Source organism: Pleurodeles waltl, chromosome 1_2, assembly GCF_031143425.1.
Source record: "Pleurodeles waltl isolate 20211129_DDA chromosome 1_2, aPleWal1.hap1.20221129, whole genome shotgun sequence".
Lineage (NCBI taxonomy): Eukaryota > Metazoa > Chordata > Amphibia > Caudata > Salamandridae > Pleurodeles > Pleurodeles waltl.
The window spans coordinates 780,490,582-780,510,734 of record NC_090437.1 but is presented as its reverse complement, the minus strand read 5'-3'; the positions used below and the strand labels follow the sequence as shown (position 1 = coordinate 780,510,734).

The 20,153-nt window shown below is 44.6% G+C and overlaps 1 protein-coding gene across 1 annotated transcript in view; it reads right to left on the bottom strand.

The window, feature by feature from the left end:
* Positions 1–20,153, bottom strand: part of KLHL2 (kelch like family member 2) — a 382,747-nt gene that overhangs the window by 278,687 nt on the left and 83,907 nt on the right. Inside the window, exon 3 of the mRNA XM_069243918.1 lies at positions 4,467–4,573. Coding sequence (XP_069100019.1) covers positions 4,467–4,573 — 107 coding nt within the window. The remainder of the gene's footprint in view (positions 1–4,466; positions 4,574–20,153) is intronic.

Sequence of the window (20,153 nt, the reverse complement as noted above, 5' to 3'; positions counted from 1 at the left end):
AGAAATTCCATAATCGGATGGGAGGTGTGGTTATAAAAGTTATGACGCAATGTATGTTGAAGAATAAAGACGTCTGGTGCAGAGCTTCGTGTGTGGCCTCTTCATTTACATGCTCCTGGGCTGGGGAGGATGCCACAAAGACGTATCTCTGCAAACACATGATATAATGCACAACATGGTATGTGCTTTAAATATGGGGTGGAATAAAAGTAAAAGCATATAATAAGAGTTTATTTTATCGGTTTCTGGCCAGGAGAGTCTAGAGGGGCCCAAAAACGGGTTCTTCCGCTAAATGCCAGCTAAGTTGTGTTATTTCACAGAGTGCTGTTGGAGCCCACGGACTGTGTGGAACATGCAATCAAACAACCAGGACAATAGGCTGTGACGGATGTTCACAGAAATTCACAGCAACATCTGATAAAGCACGAGCAATGATTCTCGTTGAGACTGAACCAAAATTAGAAACATCACGATCTCTGACGCAAATATAGCTTGCACGTAATCGTTTCCATATGTTTGCTCTTCTTTTTGACTCTGTGATAGAAGCTGATGGTTTTGAAAGGTGGGATTTTTTTTTTAATTCTGAAAGTCTACTTTCCGCTCGATTTTTTTATGTTTTCCTTTCCTCTGTCCCTTGCCTTTCACTGTAGTCCATTGTCCCAGGTCCGGTTAACATACATTTTCCAACCTCAGCCAATATCTTGAGAAGCCTTGAACTGCAGCAGCAGAGTATCGGAGTGAAGCCTGAGAGTCACAGGCCTGATGAGGCATAGGTCAGCTCATCCTGCCACAGCTGATTAAACAGCAGCCAGCCCAAATTCCACCTGAGCTCAAATGGATCTCCCTTTATTGATTATCACTCTCTCTGGGGCCTAGTTACACCGTCTATTTTTCTCGTCCCCCTGGGACACAGTGAAATCTTCTCCCTTCCTGTAATGGCTCCAAGACCAGCAACACTCGGTGATCTGAGATGTTCTGGTCTAAACAAGTACCACTTTTTCGAAATCAGAGCTTAATGAATGTAACGTTCCAATATTGGGCTGTTTTAAAACATGTAATGAGTGCGTTAAGTAACAGTAAGACAGAATGTAAAATCCAAGTTGAACCTAAGGTTCACAAAATGACCATTTTATGAACGTAAATTCCCATTCCCAATTCACGGGGCAGGGAGCAACACAACCCCAGCTATGGAAAGTGTGGTTTTAGCAGAACAATGTGATCGAAATTATAGTGGTAATTTGCATCTACATTTCCAAAAGCCATGTTATGTAGAATTTGGAATACACTGGCCTTGGGGGAGTTCCGCATCCATAGAAAACCTTCATGCACCCTGCATCAATATTCCACAACTGATATAGATACCTCCGTAACCAATTCATAAAATATTCCTATATCATACTACAATTTATTATTCTATACTAGGAGTCTATGTATTTTTGAACTTCGAGAGTGTTAGTTTATTGTACTGTTGTATTGTGCTTCACTGCACACAATAACTTAATTAAAAAAACAGTGAGCCTGGTAATAAAAAAATATGCAATTGTTTTTCATCCAGTCGGTGATGCCCATTATGCACCTGTGGAAGTTGGGGCTCATGGTGAAGGGGTCTTCTGAAAGTGAGAGGATAAGCTGAGTATCATTTGTGTGAGATATGATGTTCATTTAGTGGCTTCTGATGATGTTGGCCAAGGGGGTCATGTTGATGTTGAACAGTTTGGCACTGTCGGATGAGCTTTGAGGGACGCCAAGGCTGACAGTTTTGGGTTCTGAGGTAAAAGGTGGTAGGTGAATTCTCTGGGTTCTTCCAGTGGAGAAGGAGGTGATCCATCTGATTCCAATGTGGTGAAGCCTCTTGAGGTTGTGGTGGGATATGGTGCTGAATGTTGCTGAGGAGGGTTCTAATGTTGTCAGTGGCATCAATCAGGGTGGTTTCGGTGCTGTGGTTGCTGCGGAATATGGATTGGGAGGAGTCCAGAAGATTGTAGTTCTCCAGGTTTTCAGTGAGTTGGCTGTTGATGGCCTTTTCAAGGACTTTGGCAGGAAAGGGGAGCAGAGAGATGGGATGGTAGCTCTTGAGTCTGCAAATATTTTCTTCAAAAGGAGTTTTACTTCAGCGTGTTTCCATTCTTTGGGAATGTGGCCATAGTTATGAATTAATTGAGGTTGGCGGTGAGCTCTTTGTTGATCATCTTGCACCCGGGGTTGAAAATGTAGGGGAGACAGAAGTCTGTGGGTGCTCCTGAGAGGACGGAGTTCATGATGGCTGTGGTGTTTTGTGTGGTGAGCTGATCCCAGGTGGTGAGCAGGTGGTCGGAGTTTGCATTGTGGTTGCCATCCGTGGGGGCGAGGAGGCTGATGGTGTTGGCAGCATAGGTTGGGGTTCGAAGTTTTTGTAGCTGACGGAGATCTTGTCATGGAAGATGTGCACTAGGGTGTCCCAGAGTTCCTGAGAAAGGGTGATGTAGTTTTTGGTGGCTCACGGGCTGGAGAAATATGACAATGTTGAGGAGTTTGTTTGCTGTAGTTAGAGCTGGCTTCGATATGGTTCGCTAGGGTGCTCCTTTTAATTTTTTATAGTAGATGCTGGTATTGGTTGAGGGAAGAATTGAAGGTGGCTCAGTTGTGGGCTCCTTGCTGGTGTGCCATTTCCTTTCTATTTGCTTGTAGTTGTGTTTCATGGCTCTCAGTTCTGTGGTATACCAACTGGCGGTGTCTTGAGATTGCATGCTTGATAGGGGCACCTATGTCAGCGCAATCAGTGATCCAGGTGGAGACATTCTTGACAGCCTGTTCTAGGTTGATCGCAGTGTGAGGGTGGTAGGTGGGTGTAGAGGGCGTCAGTCCACTGGCTCTCTGACACTTTGTTCCAGTGGAAGTGAGAGGTGCTAGGCGACTGTGTCCAGGTGATCTTTCACTGGCAGTAAAGATGGGGGTGAGCATGTGTCCTACATAGTGTGGGGTCAGTGACTAGCTGGGTGAGGCTGATGTTATTCATGCTTTCAAAGAGGTTACCAGTGTTGGTGTCATTAGGGTCCTCGAGGTGAAAGTTGAGGTCTCTGAGGAAGATGTTGTGTTTGGAGTAAATGGTGAGCAGGGTGATGAATTCAGGAATGGCGTCACAGAACTAGGGTGTGGTGCTGGAATCAGTAGAAGAGGGTGCCTCTGATGGTGGTTTTGTCATCGGTTTGGATTTTGAAATTGAGGTGCTCCATGATCAGGTGGTGTCATCTGTGGCGGTGGTGCAGTGAATGGTTTTTATTTGTGGATGATGGCGATTTCACCTCCGTGTTTGTTGATGCGTTCCGGGTGTGCTATCCCATAACAGTCGGGAGTGGCGATGTCAGGCGCGGATGTTGGGTTGAGTCAGGTCTTGGTGAGGGAGAAGACGTCAGGGTGAGGGAGGTGATGGTGTCCCAGATCTCTGTGGCATGCTTGCAGAATGATCTCTGTTGAGCAGCATGCAGTAAGTTGTTCTGAAGCAGTCATGGTAGGCGTGGTTGGTAAGATGCTGGTCATTGTGCATGTAGGTGCTCCATTGTTTCAGGAAAAAAGACAGTGCCGGCAGAAAAAAGGCCCTACAGTTGATTGAGGAGAAATGTGTTAGGACTTGGAGTTGTGGCCTCTTGGGTGCAGGGCTCAGAGCTTGGTGGCGGTGTACCTATGAGTGTCAGGAGAACCAGGGTTCCTGGCACTGGACGCAGTCCAGGCATGGACAGGTGCAGATGTGCTGCTTTTGGTGTGCCGGCAACGTCCTGGGGGAGCACCCGCTGCAAGCATCTTCTGCGCTCCCACCCTACGGCCTCTTGGGAGGAGGAAGGGGCGCTGGGAGGCAGAGAGTGGAAGGGAAAGAGCAGCGGTGAAAAAATGGCAGGAAAAGCGAGCAGTGGAGGGGGAGAGGCGGAACACAACAGGAGAAAACAATTACAGAAATTTACTGAATGAACAGTGCAATATAGTTATCACAATATTGACAGAGCTCTAAAATCTACCATTTTGTTTTAGTTGTGCTGAAAATGGTGATGTAAGTAATGCATCTCTAAACAGTCATTTTCTACAGTCAAGGCTGCCACCAAAGTGTAAGGTGAACTCTCTCATGGACCTCGCTTTCAAACAAACAATCTCCTCTTCCTACCTCCATTAAACAACCCAATCACACGGGGGGAGGGGAAGTTACGACCTCTGCCACTAACTTCTAAACCAATAACAAAAATATATACGAAAAAAAAGATTATATGGCCATTTGTGTATGTATAATATGTTACGTTTTTCACTTTAATATTTACATACTGCTGAATGCTATTGGTTAAATAGCATTGGGTTCACCTGCAAGGAGTGAGCATTTTGCTTTTTGGGCGGATTGCCCCCACCACTGTTTCTGCAGTTTCATATCTATACCCCGTGTTTATTATGCTTTCCCAGGGTAAACCTACAGTGAAGTGTTGCAGAAAAATATGACCAAATTTTACCTGTAAACATGGCATGAAAGTAAGGACTGCAGGCAGCTAGAACAACTTTATGTGCCGTAATCTCCACATCCTCTGCTACAATGGTCACATCGCACAGCAAGTTTTGACTGTGGAGAAGAAAAAAGAGGTATGGTAAGTAAAAGGTGCAGATGCTGGTTATGGGGAGACAATCACTTTTTCCAACTTTTATTATTATTGTAGTGAAAAAAAGAAGGAATATCAATGACACAATCCCCTTGACAAACGAAGTCTGGCTACATTTCTCCAGATTGCATTTAGCAGTAAATAGATGAAGAAAATGAGCGTGAACGTTACCACTTACCCCCTCCTGACTCCCCGGGTTTAGTACCAGCTTACAAGGCAACTCTTTTCGAAGCAATCATACAGCTTCCTGTGCCCATGGGGTTTAAGACATCACTAATGTACTTCTGTTCACACTTCACTTCAATCTATTTTAATTTTTGTCCTTCAGATATTTGTGGCGATTTTGGCAGTTTTTGTCATTTTTGCTGACCTGCGCAGTGGATTAAAATACAACTCAAAGTAGGGGGACCTACGCTAACCTCTCTCCAATGTACGCTTTTTGTTTACTGATCAACCCGACTGTCGTGAACCCCTCATAACATTCCTGTAAATGTACATCTGAAATTGTCTGATAGCTGCCTAACTGTATCTGTTGTAATCAAATTTGACAATCAATTCAATCTTTAATTTTGTATATCGTTTATATCACATGAAAATCTGACCTCTGTAAAGCGCCCTGTTACCCACTGGGTCTGGTCCTTGATTACTTGATCTGTTTTAGAAAATAGGCCAAATGGTTTTAGCAGCAATTTCATTAACTGAGTCAGGCTTCAATTATGAAAATCCCGGAGAACGTATTTGGCAGAACTGATTGATTTCAGATCCCTTACAAGTATCAAGGGGGACGAGACAGGGATATCCACTCTCCGCCACACTATTTGCAAATGGGATGAAAAGTATCGCCCCTTAGGCTAAGACAACATTATTCGGCGAGGGGCCTCAGTTTCACAGATAGGTGTATCATAGTGTCACTTTACATTAATGATGTCACTCTAAATGTTAAAGACCTTACTGTAAATATCCCACCAATAATCTGAAAATGTATTACTCTCACCTCTTCATTGTCTGAGTGCCCCTTAAAAAATAATTTGAAATGGCACAGCTCATTCGTTAAGTATCTTGGGATATGACTTACCAGAGACATAAAACTATTGCACATTCAAACTATGGAAGAACTGTAGCAAAACTGGAAGACCAGATCATGCGCTGGATTAAATTACTTCTGCTCTGGCCAGAAGGCTGGCCATAGCTACACTAGTTGTTCTTCCCAAGTTTATCAAATTGTTTATAAATACCCCTATACCTCTTGCCAATCATTTTTTATTTGGTTGTGATTCTGCATGGCAAGCAGACACAATTAAGATGGGAAACACTAACTCTTCCACTTGGCCAGGGAGGTATCACAGCTCCAGGCTTTGAGCTGCACTACTTGTGCACTTATTTACATTTAGCACCTTTCTAGTATCACCCCAAGTCCTTCCAACCACACAGTGCTACCAAGGCTGACATTGCTAGTTCAATCCCACCTAACACTACACTCGGTAGGCCCATTATAGCCCACGATTGAGATGAAAAGTATAAAACATACTACAAGGGACAGCGTTAGACCCAAGAGCCCAAGTAGACAAGATGTATGCACCTTGAATTCCTCTTGTAAAAAATCTAGACTACCCCTTATGAGTGAACCAAAGGCCGCCACGGAACTGCTACATTTAAAGCTAAGCACGCATGGGGACTTGTACCTGACAGACGATTTTATCCATGTTGGCAACATTCAAGAATTCACACCCCTCTTGACATGCTTCTATACTTCAGACTCTGACAAACATGAAAAGCCATGAACCCTGCATTATCTTCCTCTCCCTTACGTCACTGGTAATGCTGATAGACCCCCCTCACCATCCAGACATTTGGTATCTCGTTTATACACTACAATCCACAGGGAAGCACTTGTATACGCTCCGAACACCAAAAAGAAATGGTCGGCAGACCTAGAAATGTGAATTACTGATGAGCAGTAGACATTCTGACTGGGGGCCTCCCTCCTAATTATGAACAGAGATTGATCCAAGTTAAATGTTTGCATACAATATATTGCTTCTCTTTGACATTCTACAGGCTGGGGATCTGAAACAATTCGAATTGCACTAGATGTGGGGCTCAAAACACTGGTTTCTACAATTGTCATGGCTGTGCCTGACAATTGCTAACTTCTGGGCTGAGATAATGTAGGCCTTGACAGAAACAACTGGAGTTGCCATCTCAACTGCTAACCTCTTCACTCTGTTGGGTTACATTAAAGACATTCCAGCCAGCTTTAGGAACAGTCAAGGCTTGCTGTGTAGTAAAGGGGCGGAGTGGCGAATGGGCGAGGGGGAGGAACACAAAAACCTTTAATTTCACCAAAAAAAAAAAAACTTGCCTGCTCTGCCGCCACACCCTTCCTCTTTCCTGGTCACTGCAGGCAGGCACAGGCTCCCAGCCTGCCCTGCAGCCAATCCTAACGCTGCATGAAAGCAGCACTAGGATTGGCCGGAGCGTCTAGCATGGGTGCTCCCAAGCAGGCTGGGAGCCTGTGCCTGCTTTCCCCAGCCCGGCAACACAATGCCAGGTTGGAGAGAGCACAGTGTGCATGTGTGTTTGGCCAGCCTGAGCCAGCCGGCCAAACACACATGTGCACTGAGGGGAGTGCATAGCGCACTCCCCCTTGTCATCCCCGTGGCCCCGCCCCTTTATCAACAATACTATATAAATACAGGTTATTAACATTTTGTTGTTAAAGGATTGCAGCGGCTGCTGCTCACAGGGGGTGACGCTTCTCCACCACAGCGGAGGACCCCCCTCTGGTTAGGAAATATACTGTTCACGCATTATTGTTCACTAAAATAGGAGTCGTGATTCTTTGGGCCAGGGCCCTCCTCCCAGGCTTGTGTCAGAGATGAAAGATGTGACATATTTATTAGGAACTGATGTATATTTGATCTAAGCCTCTAAACAACATATGTGCTGCAACACACAAGGACATATCCTGAGGACTCCTATTCTAAAGTGATTGCATAGATTACCAAAAGGATGTAAGCTATAGAAATGTTGGTTAGCTTTGTTGATATATTATAATGGTTGAATTTGCTTTGTCTCATCTTGATGAGACTACACCTGGGGTAGACGTGGGGCTTATTGGATACTGTTTTTGCCTTATGCATGATTGTCTGTGCACACGTTATGGATGTGATGCAGTGTCTGGCACTTGTTCCTGCATGTATGGGATAGGTTACTGTTGTTAACTTTGAACACTTCAATAAACAATGATTAAAAACAAAAAAGAAATTAATACCAGAGAAATCACTTTCCAGACATTAAAAAAATGACAAACAAAATTATTTCTTTCACAGAGGATAGAATATGTACACAGCCTTGTTGGATTGTCAGATAGAAAGGAAAATGAAAAATTACAATAAAGAAGAGAAGCTTAATGTAAGACTTGATGGCAACGTGAACATTGTTAAAACATGCACATTTAAAAAAAAATAGATACGTAATTCAGTAATCAAATCATTAGCTTTATTTGCTTCAATTTAATAACACATTATGGGGGCATGGCCAAGTCAACCCTGGAGTAGGATGCAGCCACTCCATGCTCCTCTCCACTGCAAAGCTTCAACACGGCAGCCCAATTTCGAGTAAAATAATGTACCAGAACCCCCCAACAACGGAAGAGCACAACAGCCACACCTTCATACAGGACAACGAGCCTGAGACACAGCTCTGATCTTTTTTTCGCATGCTCCTCGACGAGTTGACCAGCGCAGCAGTCATGTTGGCTGCACCTGCAGTATGTCGTTGTGGAGACTCATCCTTCAGACGCACCTTGAGCAGAGACAACTGTCGCACCTGAGGTGACAGCTGGGCAGCACCTGTTACCCCGTGTATCAGGAGGGGTCCTTCTGCAAGTGAGCCACACACTGACACAATGTCAATGAAATAGCCAGAGGCAGTCTCTGCAAACACAGGAGCCAGTGCACCATCCGTACTTTGGTCCACTTCACGTGGGGGCTCTTGGTAGACAGTGTCATTAGTCTGTGATGTGTTTGTGTAAAAAACGGCTAGATCTTGAACCGGGTGGTCACTGAAGTAGTGACTGGAACTAGCAAGAGTTAATTTCCCGCCCTCCCCGTGGTCAAGGAGGTGTCTGGAACAGCAGTTGACATTGTTGCATAGTCTGTAGTAGTGATGTTCATTCTACTATGTAGATGTATGTCCTGTTGGGTAGTGAGATGGGATCGGGAACCACCCAAGGGGCCTCTTGGTCTACTGTGAAGGATCGGCCACATGGTGTAATATGATGTCATCAATGGAGATGAATCTGTTCGTCTTAGAACCAGACAGTGGTGGTAAGATGACAGTCCTGGTGCCTTGAATTCCGAAGACTGGTACAGGTGCTCTGTATGATGGACCGAACTCCTTCTTCACTGCGATCTTCTCATGAACCAGATCCCCAACTTTAGGAATACAGACAGTCGAAGTTTTCGCTAAATCCCTTATTCCTAAGGTGGCAGCACTTGCAGATGATTTATCATCATGAAATTGCTGAAGCTCCTGTAAAACAGTGAGACATTCATTTATGTCAAATGGTGTTTCTGCTGCCACCATACCAGGGTCATCAAGATCTGGGACATACATAGGTATCACAAAGAGAACCTCATATGTAGTCCGTCTCCCAAAGGACCATCTTGGCAGATTATTCAGTGCTCTCTGGACCCCATATAGGTAATGTAACCAACTGCGGCCTGAACCTAATACTCGAGCTGTTAAGGACTGCTTTAGATCACGATTCCGCCTCTCCACGACCAAATTTCCCTCGGGATGGCACAGTGAGGACTAATGGAGTTCAACACCCATCGTCCCCATGGTGTCCCTGAATGCCTTAGAGGCAAATGCAGGGCCCTGGTCCGAATGGAATGCTGCAACCGAAATGTACCGATAAAGATCAGCAAGTCCTTTATAACAGTCCGGGTGTCAGCCGGCCGCTGTGGCCATACCCACAGGAATCTAGAACAAGAATCTACAGCGACTAGAATATATTTGTATGCACCATCAGGCTGTAAGGGACCACAATGGTCCAGGTACACACACTGTAGTGGCCTATTGGACACTAAGAGGGATGTCTGCAGTGGGCGTTTGATATTGGAGCCCTTTATCTGCTGGCAAATGTCACAGCAAAGGACATACTGTTTTGTTCGTCTGCATAGACCAGGCCACCAGAAGCGTTTCTATAGGAGTGTTATCGTGGCCTGTATACCAGCATGTGCAGAAGCGACACCCTCATGCGCTGCTTTAATCAGATCTAATCTCTGGTCTTCATTGGGGATCACTCGATCTCCAACCCCAGGAATTGTTGTGTAAGCAACATTCTGCGCACTGATATGATAAGTATAGTTTGTAGGGTATCCAGTATCCTTTCAGAAGGGGCTTGCCTGCAGCCGAAGCTTTAACGGCAGTCAATATTTCATTATCCAATCTCGTCTGAGAACGAGTCACTGCAGCCACAGAAGCCGTAGCTACTGCTGCTTTGGCCGCTTCATCAGCCAGTGTATTACCGTTAACGTGTACTCCTACAAGTTGGTGTCCCAATGTATGGACTACATGGACACACAGCAGCATATCTTTAAGATCAGCCACCCTCCCCCACAGTATTTTGTGTTTAATGGTGTTCCCCTTAGAATCTCTAAACCCGTTCAGTTTCCAATGATTGAGATAGTCATTGTATGACTGGAAGCAGTAATAAGAGTCACAGACTATTAAAGTCTGGCATCCTGGCTCAGTATGTTAGAGCGCTAGAATAAGAGCTTTAAGCTCAGCTAACTGGGCAGTGCAGTCCCCTAAGGCCTGCGTGTAGGTATTGTGAGGGTGGAAAACTCCATCTTCCATCACTCCGCTCACGGCTGCGCAAGCTGCCGAGTATTGATGTTTAGTACCTACAGCCGGTTGTGCTGAGCCGTTAGTGTATATGACAATATGGTAGTTGTCTAGTGGCAAGATGTTTAGAGGAGCGGGGTACTCTTGTTCGTACTGGAGAAACTCTTGTGTCTGAAGTTTTGGATCAAAAATGTAATCGACATCAGTGGCGGTCAGAGATGTTGCCCATTGAATCCAACGTGGATGTAATGCTTTAGCGTAAGGAACACTTGCTTTGGTGACAGCCTCTAAGGCCGGCACCGGGGAGACAACAATAATACATTTCCCCTGGGCAAGTGGCCTCTCTTTTATGAAGGCCATCTGAACTGCTGTCACAATCTTTTCTGTAGGCGCCAAACGCTGTTCAGCATTGGAGTATAAATGTGATTTATACGCTATTGGTACTGTGTCACCCTCATTGAAGGTGACATAAGTAAATCCAATGGCACCAGCAATTATTCCGATGACCAAATTTGTTTTATTGTCACGTGTGAGCAAGTGTTTAGCTTCTAGCATGTCCTGTTGCATTTCCCTAAGGATGCATGTGTGTTCAATTGTCCAGTGTCTGCTAGAAAAATTGGGCTCAACTACGTCATAAAGTGGCTTGATACGTTGTGCATAATCTGGAATGCATGTCCTGCCAAAATTAAAGAAACCTAGTAATGACTGTAATTTCTTAAGTGTGTTAGGAGGGTGCAGTTGAGCACATTTTTCTAGAAAGTGCGGGGCCAGGCTCTTTCCCTCATTTGATAGCTCATATCCCAGGAATAATACGCTAAGAAAGGCTATCCTGCTTTTCTTGAAATTGAATTTGTAACCGAGGTCTGCAAATCCCAAAATGATCCGATCGACCTTCGCAGGATGAATGTCGAGGACGTCGTCTGTGAGATATATGTCATCCACATAGGATAACGGCTCAGAATCAATATCATGTAGTATTGATGTTACACGGGCTGAAAATAGCCCTGGGCTATTCTTATAGCCTTGAGGTAAACGACAAAAGCGTTTCAGAGAGCCAAATGAGAATGCACTCAGGTCCCGACTTTCATGTGCTAAATTCTGGCAGAAGAATCCATTAGAAATGTCTAATGTTGTTTTATATTATTTACGCACTATATTGTTTATTAGTGCCGTGCTGTGTGAATTTTGTATAGCATATGTGCATGTATGACTATTTAAGAGTCTATAATCAATGACTATTCTATATGAATGGTCCGGCTTTGCAACAGGGAATAACGGATTATTCATTGCAGATGTACAGGGTTCAATCACTCCCTGGTACTCAAGTTGGGCGAGGATCACCCTCACCGGAGCTTTTGCTTCATGTTTAACAGGATATTGTGGCTGCGGTTGGGGTGTAGATCTAACGGGAATGACATGACAAGGAGACTCCTTGTCCCAACCTACATGACTGCATAACGCAGGTGCCTGCGCTAAAGCCCATTCAAAAGCATAGGCTTCTTTGTCTGCTTCCAGAACAAGATCGGAGAAAGAAGGCAAAATAACATCTTCCCCATGTGGGAGCTTGTGGACGTTCTCAGGTGGCCAGTCTCTTTCGGCCAATAGGATATCACTAGAAAGTTCATCCCAAAATATCACATTAATAGTGCGTTCCACGTCTCCCTCTATCTGAATCTTTAAATCATAATCCTTATCGGGGGAAGAACGCGACTGTCCGCTGTTTGAAATGCGATGAAATCGCTAGTTGCTGTCGCATCCAGATGATCTTTCAGACTCTGGCAACATATCGTGACCTCTGCTGCGCTGTCTAACAGAGTCACTGCCCACCTCTTGTTCCTCAACAGTGTTCTCAAGTATACTTGCATTTTTAGCTGTCAGTGCTGCCACCTTCTTGTTTTTAAATTGTGGTTTTTGCTGAGGAGTCTTTTCTTCTTTTTTAATGGTAGACTGCGGCGAGTCTTTCTTTTCTTTCACGCATTCAGGACGTCGATCTTGACGGCCCCCTCTCTCGCTACGTCTATCCGGTGCGTCCTGAAAGGAACGAGAGGGACCTGAATCAGTATATCTGTCTGGAGTTTTAATGCTCTCCCTATTTCCGAGATTTTAGCTCCTTTCGGAGTTCTCCGGGTGTGGAGAATCAGCTCTCTTATTTCTTCTTTCTTTGAAATCTTTTTGTTTGTCCCAGCACTTCTTAGGGCCCTCTTGTGCTTGCTTTGTACCCTCCCTATGGGCGGTACCTTGTAACTCCAATTTCTTTGGTTTGGCTCCAAAACTATCCCGTCCTATACTAGTTTAGGTATCGGAAATAATTTTCGGTGGCTGTCTCTCTTGGTCCTGGTGTGGAGTTTCCCGGAGATGCTGGCGTGTTGCCAGTGCTACCGCTTCCCCTTTAATGTTACTGAGTATTATTGAGGATACAGCATCAAAGTTACGCATTAATTTCATCCCCAAATCCAGGGCTGGTGCAGCCCCATGCTCATTTTGTATTTGTTTTAACACTTCCGTTAAATTGGCAAGTGTCTGGGTACCATGTGTGGTAGTATATATGGCAGCGAAGACTGTACCACATGTGGCACAGTCATCCACCGAGGGAACCATCCCAAAAGGCAAGCACCTAGTGAGCAGTCTATGTTTTTCCTGTGGTCCCGTATGGGGAAGCACAGCTTCCAGCTGATTCGTTTTCTGGGCAATCCATAACAATATTTTTTCCTGTTCTGCGGGCACTTTACCCATAATAGTTTGTGGATTAATCGCAGTAGCCAATTGCTAACCACCAGGTGCAGGCGGTGCCTGATCACGCTGGTGTTGTGTTCAATGTTCGCATTACGAACTGAACTAATTGTCTATATAATGTCACCAATTCATTATATAAATCTCGCAGATCTGCTATTGGCATATTTTGTATGCCTGGGTGAGGTGTGTAGGTGGCGAACATAGGCCATGTTGTTCCGTCATTACTTAATGAACCTAACCTCACTCTTTGTAGTACATGTGGTAGGGCGCCTTCGAACCAGTTCTGATGCTCTTGGCATGTGAGTGATATTTCATGATACTGGTATGCTCGGTACCGTGGAGGTACGTTTGCAATTTCATATGTGTGGAACGTATGTGTTCTTTGGTCTACCTCAGGAAAGGTGACCCAACAGTAAAATGTTTCTGTTTGGTATGCTTCATTAGCTTCTATTATAAGAGTAACATCCCCGCCCTCATCTGTAAGGCCATGGATTAATAAAGGTTGTGTTAATGCTTGTCTAGCATTTTCAGGAACGTCTATGGCGTTAGCCATATTTGTTTAGAAAAACGGAACACCAAAAATGGGGAGTAAAGCCATATTTGTTTAGAAAAACGGAACACCAAAAATGGGGAGTAAAGTCCTTTTATGAGTTCGAGCTCGAACAACCTACAGCTAATCAGGTGTTACCTTTTCGGCTGAGGAGGATTTTCCCAAAGACCAGGGACGTCTCCATATAATGGTACTTAGGGTACCTGTTGTCTGTGAAGAAGTGATAGTCGGGGTATCCGTAAATTAGTGCCTAAACACCATTGTTGGTGGCGCCATGTCATATTTTGGGCTCTCGCTCTGGACAAGACTGCTGTTTTAAGGATGACAGTACTTTTGTTTGTAGGCGACTACGCCTTTCCTACAACAAGTCGCAACTGTTGTCCCAACCTTACTGGCTCACTAGCAGCACCTCACCAGAAACACAATAGTAAAAGGTGATTTGTGGCGGCCTTTACGCATGGACTCGAGAATAAGACATCTCAGGGAGTGTCGTGGTTAAACGGAGATTACCCCTTTCTCACAGATATATCATGTCTCATACAAACACAGGTAATAACAAAGATGCAGTAAAGTTTCAATAGTTTTTATTTAACATAACTGCAATTTGCGATAAGTTGCATGGGCTGCAATGATTAGGATAATGCAAGAAACAGAATTGTGAAGACGAGAGTCATTTTTACAAAGACCCCCACCATCTTGCAATGCATAGAAAAGACATACGAGATGAAATATGCCCTAATACCCTGATGTGAAAGGCATAACCTCCTACCTAAAGGAGAACTGGGTTTGCTAAACCTAATCTGCCAATGCCATGTCCATGAGAGGAGCCCCCAACCCTTGTTACCTTGGAATGAGGTCTCTATCTCAGACTCCGCAGGAACACGAAGACTGGGTCAGCGTCAAGACGACTGCAGCATCGATATCAGTGATGGTGGTGATGCCCTCTGGTCGGAATCCCTCTGATTATCTGTCTAAAGTGTGATATATTTATACAGATCTACAAGGGCCCCTGACGTAGGTGTGTTTCCAAACAATAGATACTAAGTCACAAAAGAGAGTACGGGGTTTTTTGGAAATACAAATGGATTGGAAGTGTGCTAATTGCGTCACCATACCAGTCCTAAATCTCAACTAAAGATACAACGAGGGGTGGTTTAAGGTCTGTGGAGGGGGATTTCCTTTACGGACTAGGTGGTCTCACACACTATATAGTGTCATGCTTCATCATATGACCATGTCTCTTTTGTGACTTAGTATTGTGTTTGGGGAGTCGAGTACGATGGGTGTCTTTTCTTACTCCCTTATACTCTCTCTTTGTGTACTATCCAAACAATAGATAACAGACATGCTTGGGACGGCAGTTAATATAAACAATCCCTCAGACGTATAGAGAGGGAAAATCCTTAAGTGTGAACACCTACTGTTTGTTTGTCTTTGTTGCTTGATCTTCATGCCTTAGCGCGGTGACACTGATAATGTAACTCATTACAAGTGGCCTAACTATAAACAAGGCAGCCATCTTAGAAGAATTAAATAATTAAATGGGCAAAGACAGAGCAAGCTAAGTAGGTTAAAAGTCACTAGGTCACGGGGCACGAGTCTGCAAGCCAGAGGCTAAGCTAACTCCTGTTATCCCATTAAAACGAACTAGGATTCACTACATTGCTAAGTAGCCTGACCTCCTCTGGATGGGGTGACACCTTCCTGGGTGATCCTGTGGAAAAGCTCTCTAGGATAAAGCGGGACTAGGAAGACACGTCCTACCATGACCTCTTCAGCAACTTGCCAATGGGCCAGTCAACTTTTGTTGCCCCAGGCTCCAAGGCCTCCAACGGGTGCAGCCATAGCGTTACCCGGCCTCTGAAATGGGCCTTTGTAACTGCAAATAGTGAGGGCGGTCAACTGAGCACCTCCGAGGATGGGTGTGCTTCTGATTGACGCCTGGCTGGGGTGAGTACAGCTGCGGACCCACCCCACCCATTGCAGACATCTGCATCTCATCAGCTCCTGGGACATTGGAGACCCCCTGCTATGTGTTGGGTCACTCTGATGACATGACTTTGAGACCTTCCTTACACTCCCCAGCTAAGCACATATTGCCTTTGCAAAAGAGTTCCCTCTTTGGAGATATCCCCTCTTTTTGGTAGATTTGATTCCCATACTTGTCCAGGTGATGCCCTAAGGCAAGTAAAAGCAACCACAAATGAGTGAAAGCGTTCCAAAACCTGACCATGATCACCCACGGACTGTGCACTACACACAGTGAAGGATGTCTTACCCAAATAACTTCTTCATGTTTATTCTGTCAATGCCTCCCACCATTCTGATCTGCTATAACAGAGGCAATAGCTTTTTTTACTTCATTGCTCCTCTCCTAGCAGCAGCGATTTGTAAAGTACGGGCTCAGTAGCGCCCATCCATGCTTGACTCCCTTCATGAAAGACAGGGGAACAGGAAGTGTAACCCACCACTGGATATTAGGACTTCTTCATCACCTACCCTGCAATCATATGATCACTATCCCACTCACACTCCATGGACTGCATCAGGGGCTTGAACTTCAGCAGTCGCCCCAATAGACAGGACACCAATCTCTAGCTGAATGAAGGACCTGGACCATGAGTCAATAACACCTCTCTGAATCATAGGAATCTCTCGCCTTCAACCATTCAGGACCCATTGCTTAGGTCCTTGTTGTAGTGGCTCTTCAGAGACTCAGTCAATGACTCTGAGCTGCAATGGATTCTATTAGATTCTACCATCTTCCTATGACATGGGCAAGCCCCCGAAAAAGGATCCAACACCGATAAGTGGCACCGATCCACGGCGGACCTAAAATGGAAAAACACCAGCCTGGTGGCGGTGGTGAAGACCCAGCACTCCCCATCACCCAAGATTGTATAGAAAGTTTCCAGATTGACATCTGATCCCAAACTGATTTCCTTAGGAGATCTTTTCAAACCTGCATGAGCGAACTTTGAAAAGATGTAAATGAACTGGGGTCTTGGGGAGACGAGCTTGGACGCACATATGCATAAACAGAAGAGCAAGAAATACTTTGGTGAAGGGTTCACCTATCGGGAGGTGATGGCCATGTCTGCACTCCTCAAAAAGGAGATCACTGGCCTTAGCCTGATCAATGCCTCGCAATACCTCCACCTCAAGTTTAGAGACTACTCTTTCTTTTTGCATGTTCAATCTCCTTATTCATGTAGAGTTTACATCTTCATTACACATTCCCTCTTATGCACATTAGATTCAACCTTACCTTCCGACATATCTATCTCAGGCTATGCTCATATGGAAATTAGCTGGGAGGACAAGCTTTCTGCCTCTAGCGGTCCCCATTGATGGTATCTAAAAATAAAAATCCTTAAAAGCTAGTAAAAAGGTCCACCTTTCAAGGGGCCTCATATACTATGGGGTGCAAGCAAAGCTACAGTGAGAGGCACCCTTATAACCCTTGACATTGAGAGGGCCAGAGTGGCTGCCTTTTGGAGCAAAAATTTACCACGGATAAAGGACTTAGAAAAAGTAGACAAACAGAACCCCTTCAAACGCAGTCAGAGATAGCTAGCTATTTTGTGGGAAAAATTAAAATCATACAGAGCCAATCAGACAGGGTGCTTGTTACTTGCCATGGGTCAATAATTCCATGACAAAGGAGACAAGGTGGGTACCTTATTGGCATGCAAAATCAGACTTCACTGGACTAAGTCACATATCCCCAAGTTAAATCACAGTCAGATTCCTGGGTTACTGAAGAAAATCTACCAATCTATACAAACAAAGGGCCTGCAAATGCAGCAGATTTACAAGAATATTTGCAACATGAGATTGGCCACTTATCACTTGTCATTATAGAGCATTACTCAAAGCTTCCACGGAACCTGCTAAACTGAGACTAACAATTAAGTCAATGCCCACTGGCAAGTCTCCTGGGCTTGCTGGCCTTAGACTGGAGTTCTACAAAAACTTTCTCTCCCCCTTGCCAGACCACAAGATTTCTTTGCTAAGCTCATTCATCCAGGATACTAACCTCACACCCTTGATGCGTGGAGGTTGCCCGTCATCCCTAAACCAGGAAAGAGTCATCTAACTGCTCATCTAATTGTCCAATTGCACTCTTGAATATAGACACACAACTGTATACCAAACTGTTAGTGGTGTGGCTGGATTGCCTCCTTTCTGGGTAAATTGACAAGGACCAGTTCAGATTTATTCACAATTAGCAAAGAGCTGGTAATAGTCAACGCCTTATTTATCTGAAGGAGAAAGCACACAAGTGTGATATCCTTACTATCCTGGTCTCCCTCAATGCTGGGAAAGCATTGGATTGGGTAAGCTGGGACTTTTTCAGAGAGGTCCTACACAAGATCCAGCATGGCATCATCATGATGATTAGAAACATGGAGGTGTATATCTTTCTGTCCATGCTCATCAGTATAAACTGACAACACACAAGCCCCGTCAAATTCACTAGCAGCACAAACCAGGGTGCCCCTCTCTCCTCTGTTGTTTGCCCTAATGGTGGCACCCCTAGCCATATGGATCAGGCAAACCCAAACGATATCTGGAATCACATTTGGGGGACATATCCCTACTGTTCCTGATCCAGGAGTTAAATGAGTTTGAACTCGTCTCGGGCACCAAAATTACAAAAGAGAAATCCCATGACCCCAAGCAATTTCCCCTGTCATCAAACACTAGTTTCCTTCCAGTAATGGAAGTCTCTACATCACAAGCTGATTCGAGGGGAAGACCAGAGTGAACTGGGTAGATGACTACAAGAATATAGTAGAAGATCTTAGAAGGTGCCACCCATAATGTTTTTGCTGGTTGGGGTGTATCAATGTCATTTAGATAAATGTACTGCCCAGAATTCTCTCCCTCTCCCAATCCCCATACCGTCACTCAATATGACTCAGCTGCTGTCAAAATTACACTCTTTCATCTGGGGTTGTAAAAAACTAGTATATCTAATAAACTCCTCATGCTTCCTACAGATAACAGTGGGTTGGTGTGCCCCAACATCATCAAATAATGTTAGGCTGCACACCTTAAATATATCCTGGAATGGGTGGTGAGGGGGAGTAAGAAACATTGGTTCCATATGGATCATACAGTTGTTTGCCACCCAGTGGCAACTGGCATAGCTTCCTCTGCATACCTGACTGAAAAGTGCATACCTTGGCACCCCAAGTAAACAGATTCTCAAAATCTGGGACTAAATAGCTGTCAAAAAAGGTTTTGTGACTTAACCTTCACTGTAAGGAAATGCTTCATTTTGCATGATCACCTCCAGGTTTTTAGACAGATGCTGCTGGTTTTTCGATTCTAAAGGTGCTCTGAGCACTGCTATACAAGCCTCTGACCCCTAAAAGGTATAAGTCTGATTGGTTCACCCACAATTGGTATATGTTAACTTACTTATAAGTCCCAAGTATATGGTATCAGGTGTATCCAGGCTTATAAGTTAAAATGTCTCCTGTGGATTGCAGCACTTATTGAGCAAAGCATGACCATTGCTGACTAGAAGACCAGCTTTCCGACTTCTACAGTGACGTTACCATTTAAACCAATGGCAAAGCCTAAACCTTCCTTTTAAATATTTACAAGGCACCCCCTTTGGCAGGCATACTGAGCACTAGGGGAAGCGTTCATTTTATTAAAAAGATGGACATGTGTTTTATATGTCTGGACAGTACAAACCCCTGCATTGTCATTTTCACTGTGGAAAGGCTAATAGCCCCATTCACACTACACTGCTACATGCTGATAACTCAGCAAAGCTAACTTTTGAATGGGACTACTAAATATGATACTTCAATGTATCAAAAGAATTGTTGAATTAAAACCGGTGTGGGGGTTAAGTTGAATTTAATATTGCTGTTGCACAAATGGTAAATTTAGAAAGTTGCCACATTGTTTCTGAACATTTTCCAGTGACCGTTTATAGTTGCTGGCCATGAGGCAGCCATCTGCCCTCCTGGGGTTGAAGTGTGAATGACCCTCTGGAAGGAACATAAAGGGCCTGCTGTTGGAAGAGGTGTGACCTCTCTCTGTCATTAAGCCCAAACAAAGTGTGAACCCAAAAGATGAGCTTCAAAGGGGAAGCTGCCTTTCACGGGCGAATGATGGACACACACAAGAGAAGTTGCTGTTTTGTTTTTGAAGATAAGCTGGCATTAGGGACAGAGGGAGGGAAACTGCTTTCAAAGCGTTTTTTTCTCTGGGCAAGTAGTCCCCAGGCAGCCATACCTCTGGAATTAGCTAGAGAGCTCCACACACCAAGAGACGGGCATCCGCCATGTTGGGAGTGGGCAGAATGGTGCATGCTGGGCTAGCTTGATGCCACACTTTACAGGAAGGTATCAATAGGTGGATGGGGACCCGGTAGCCCA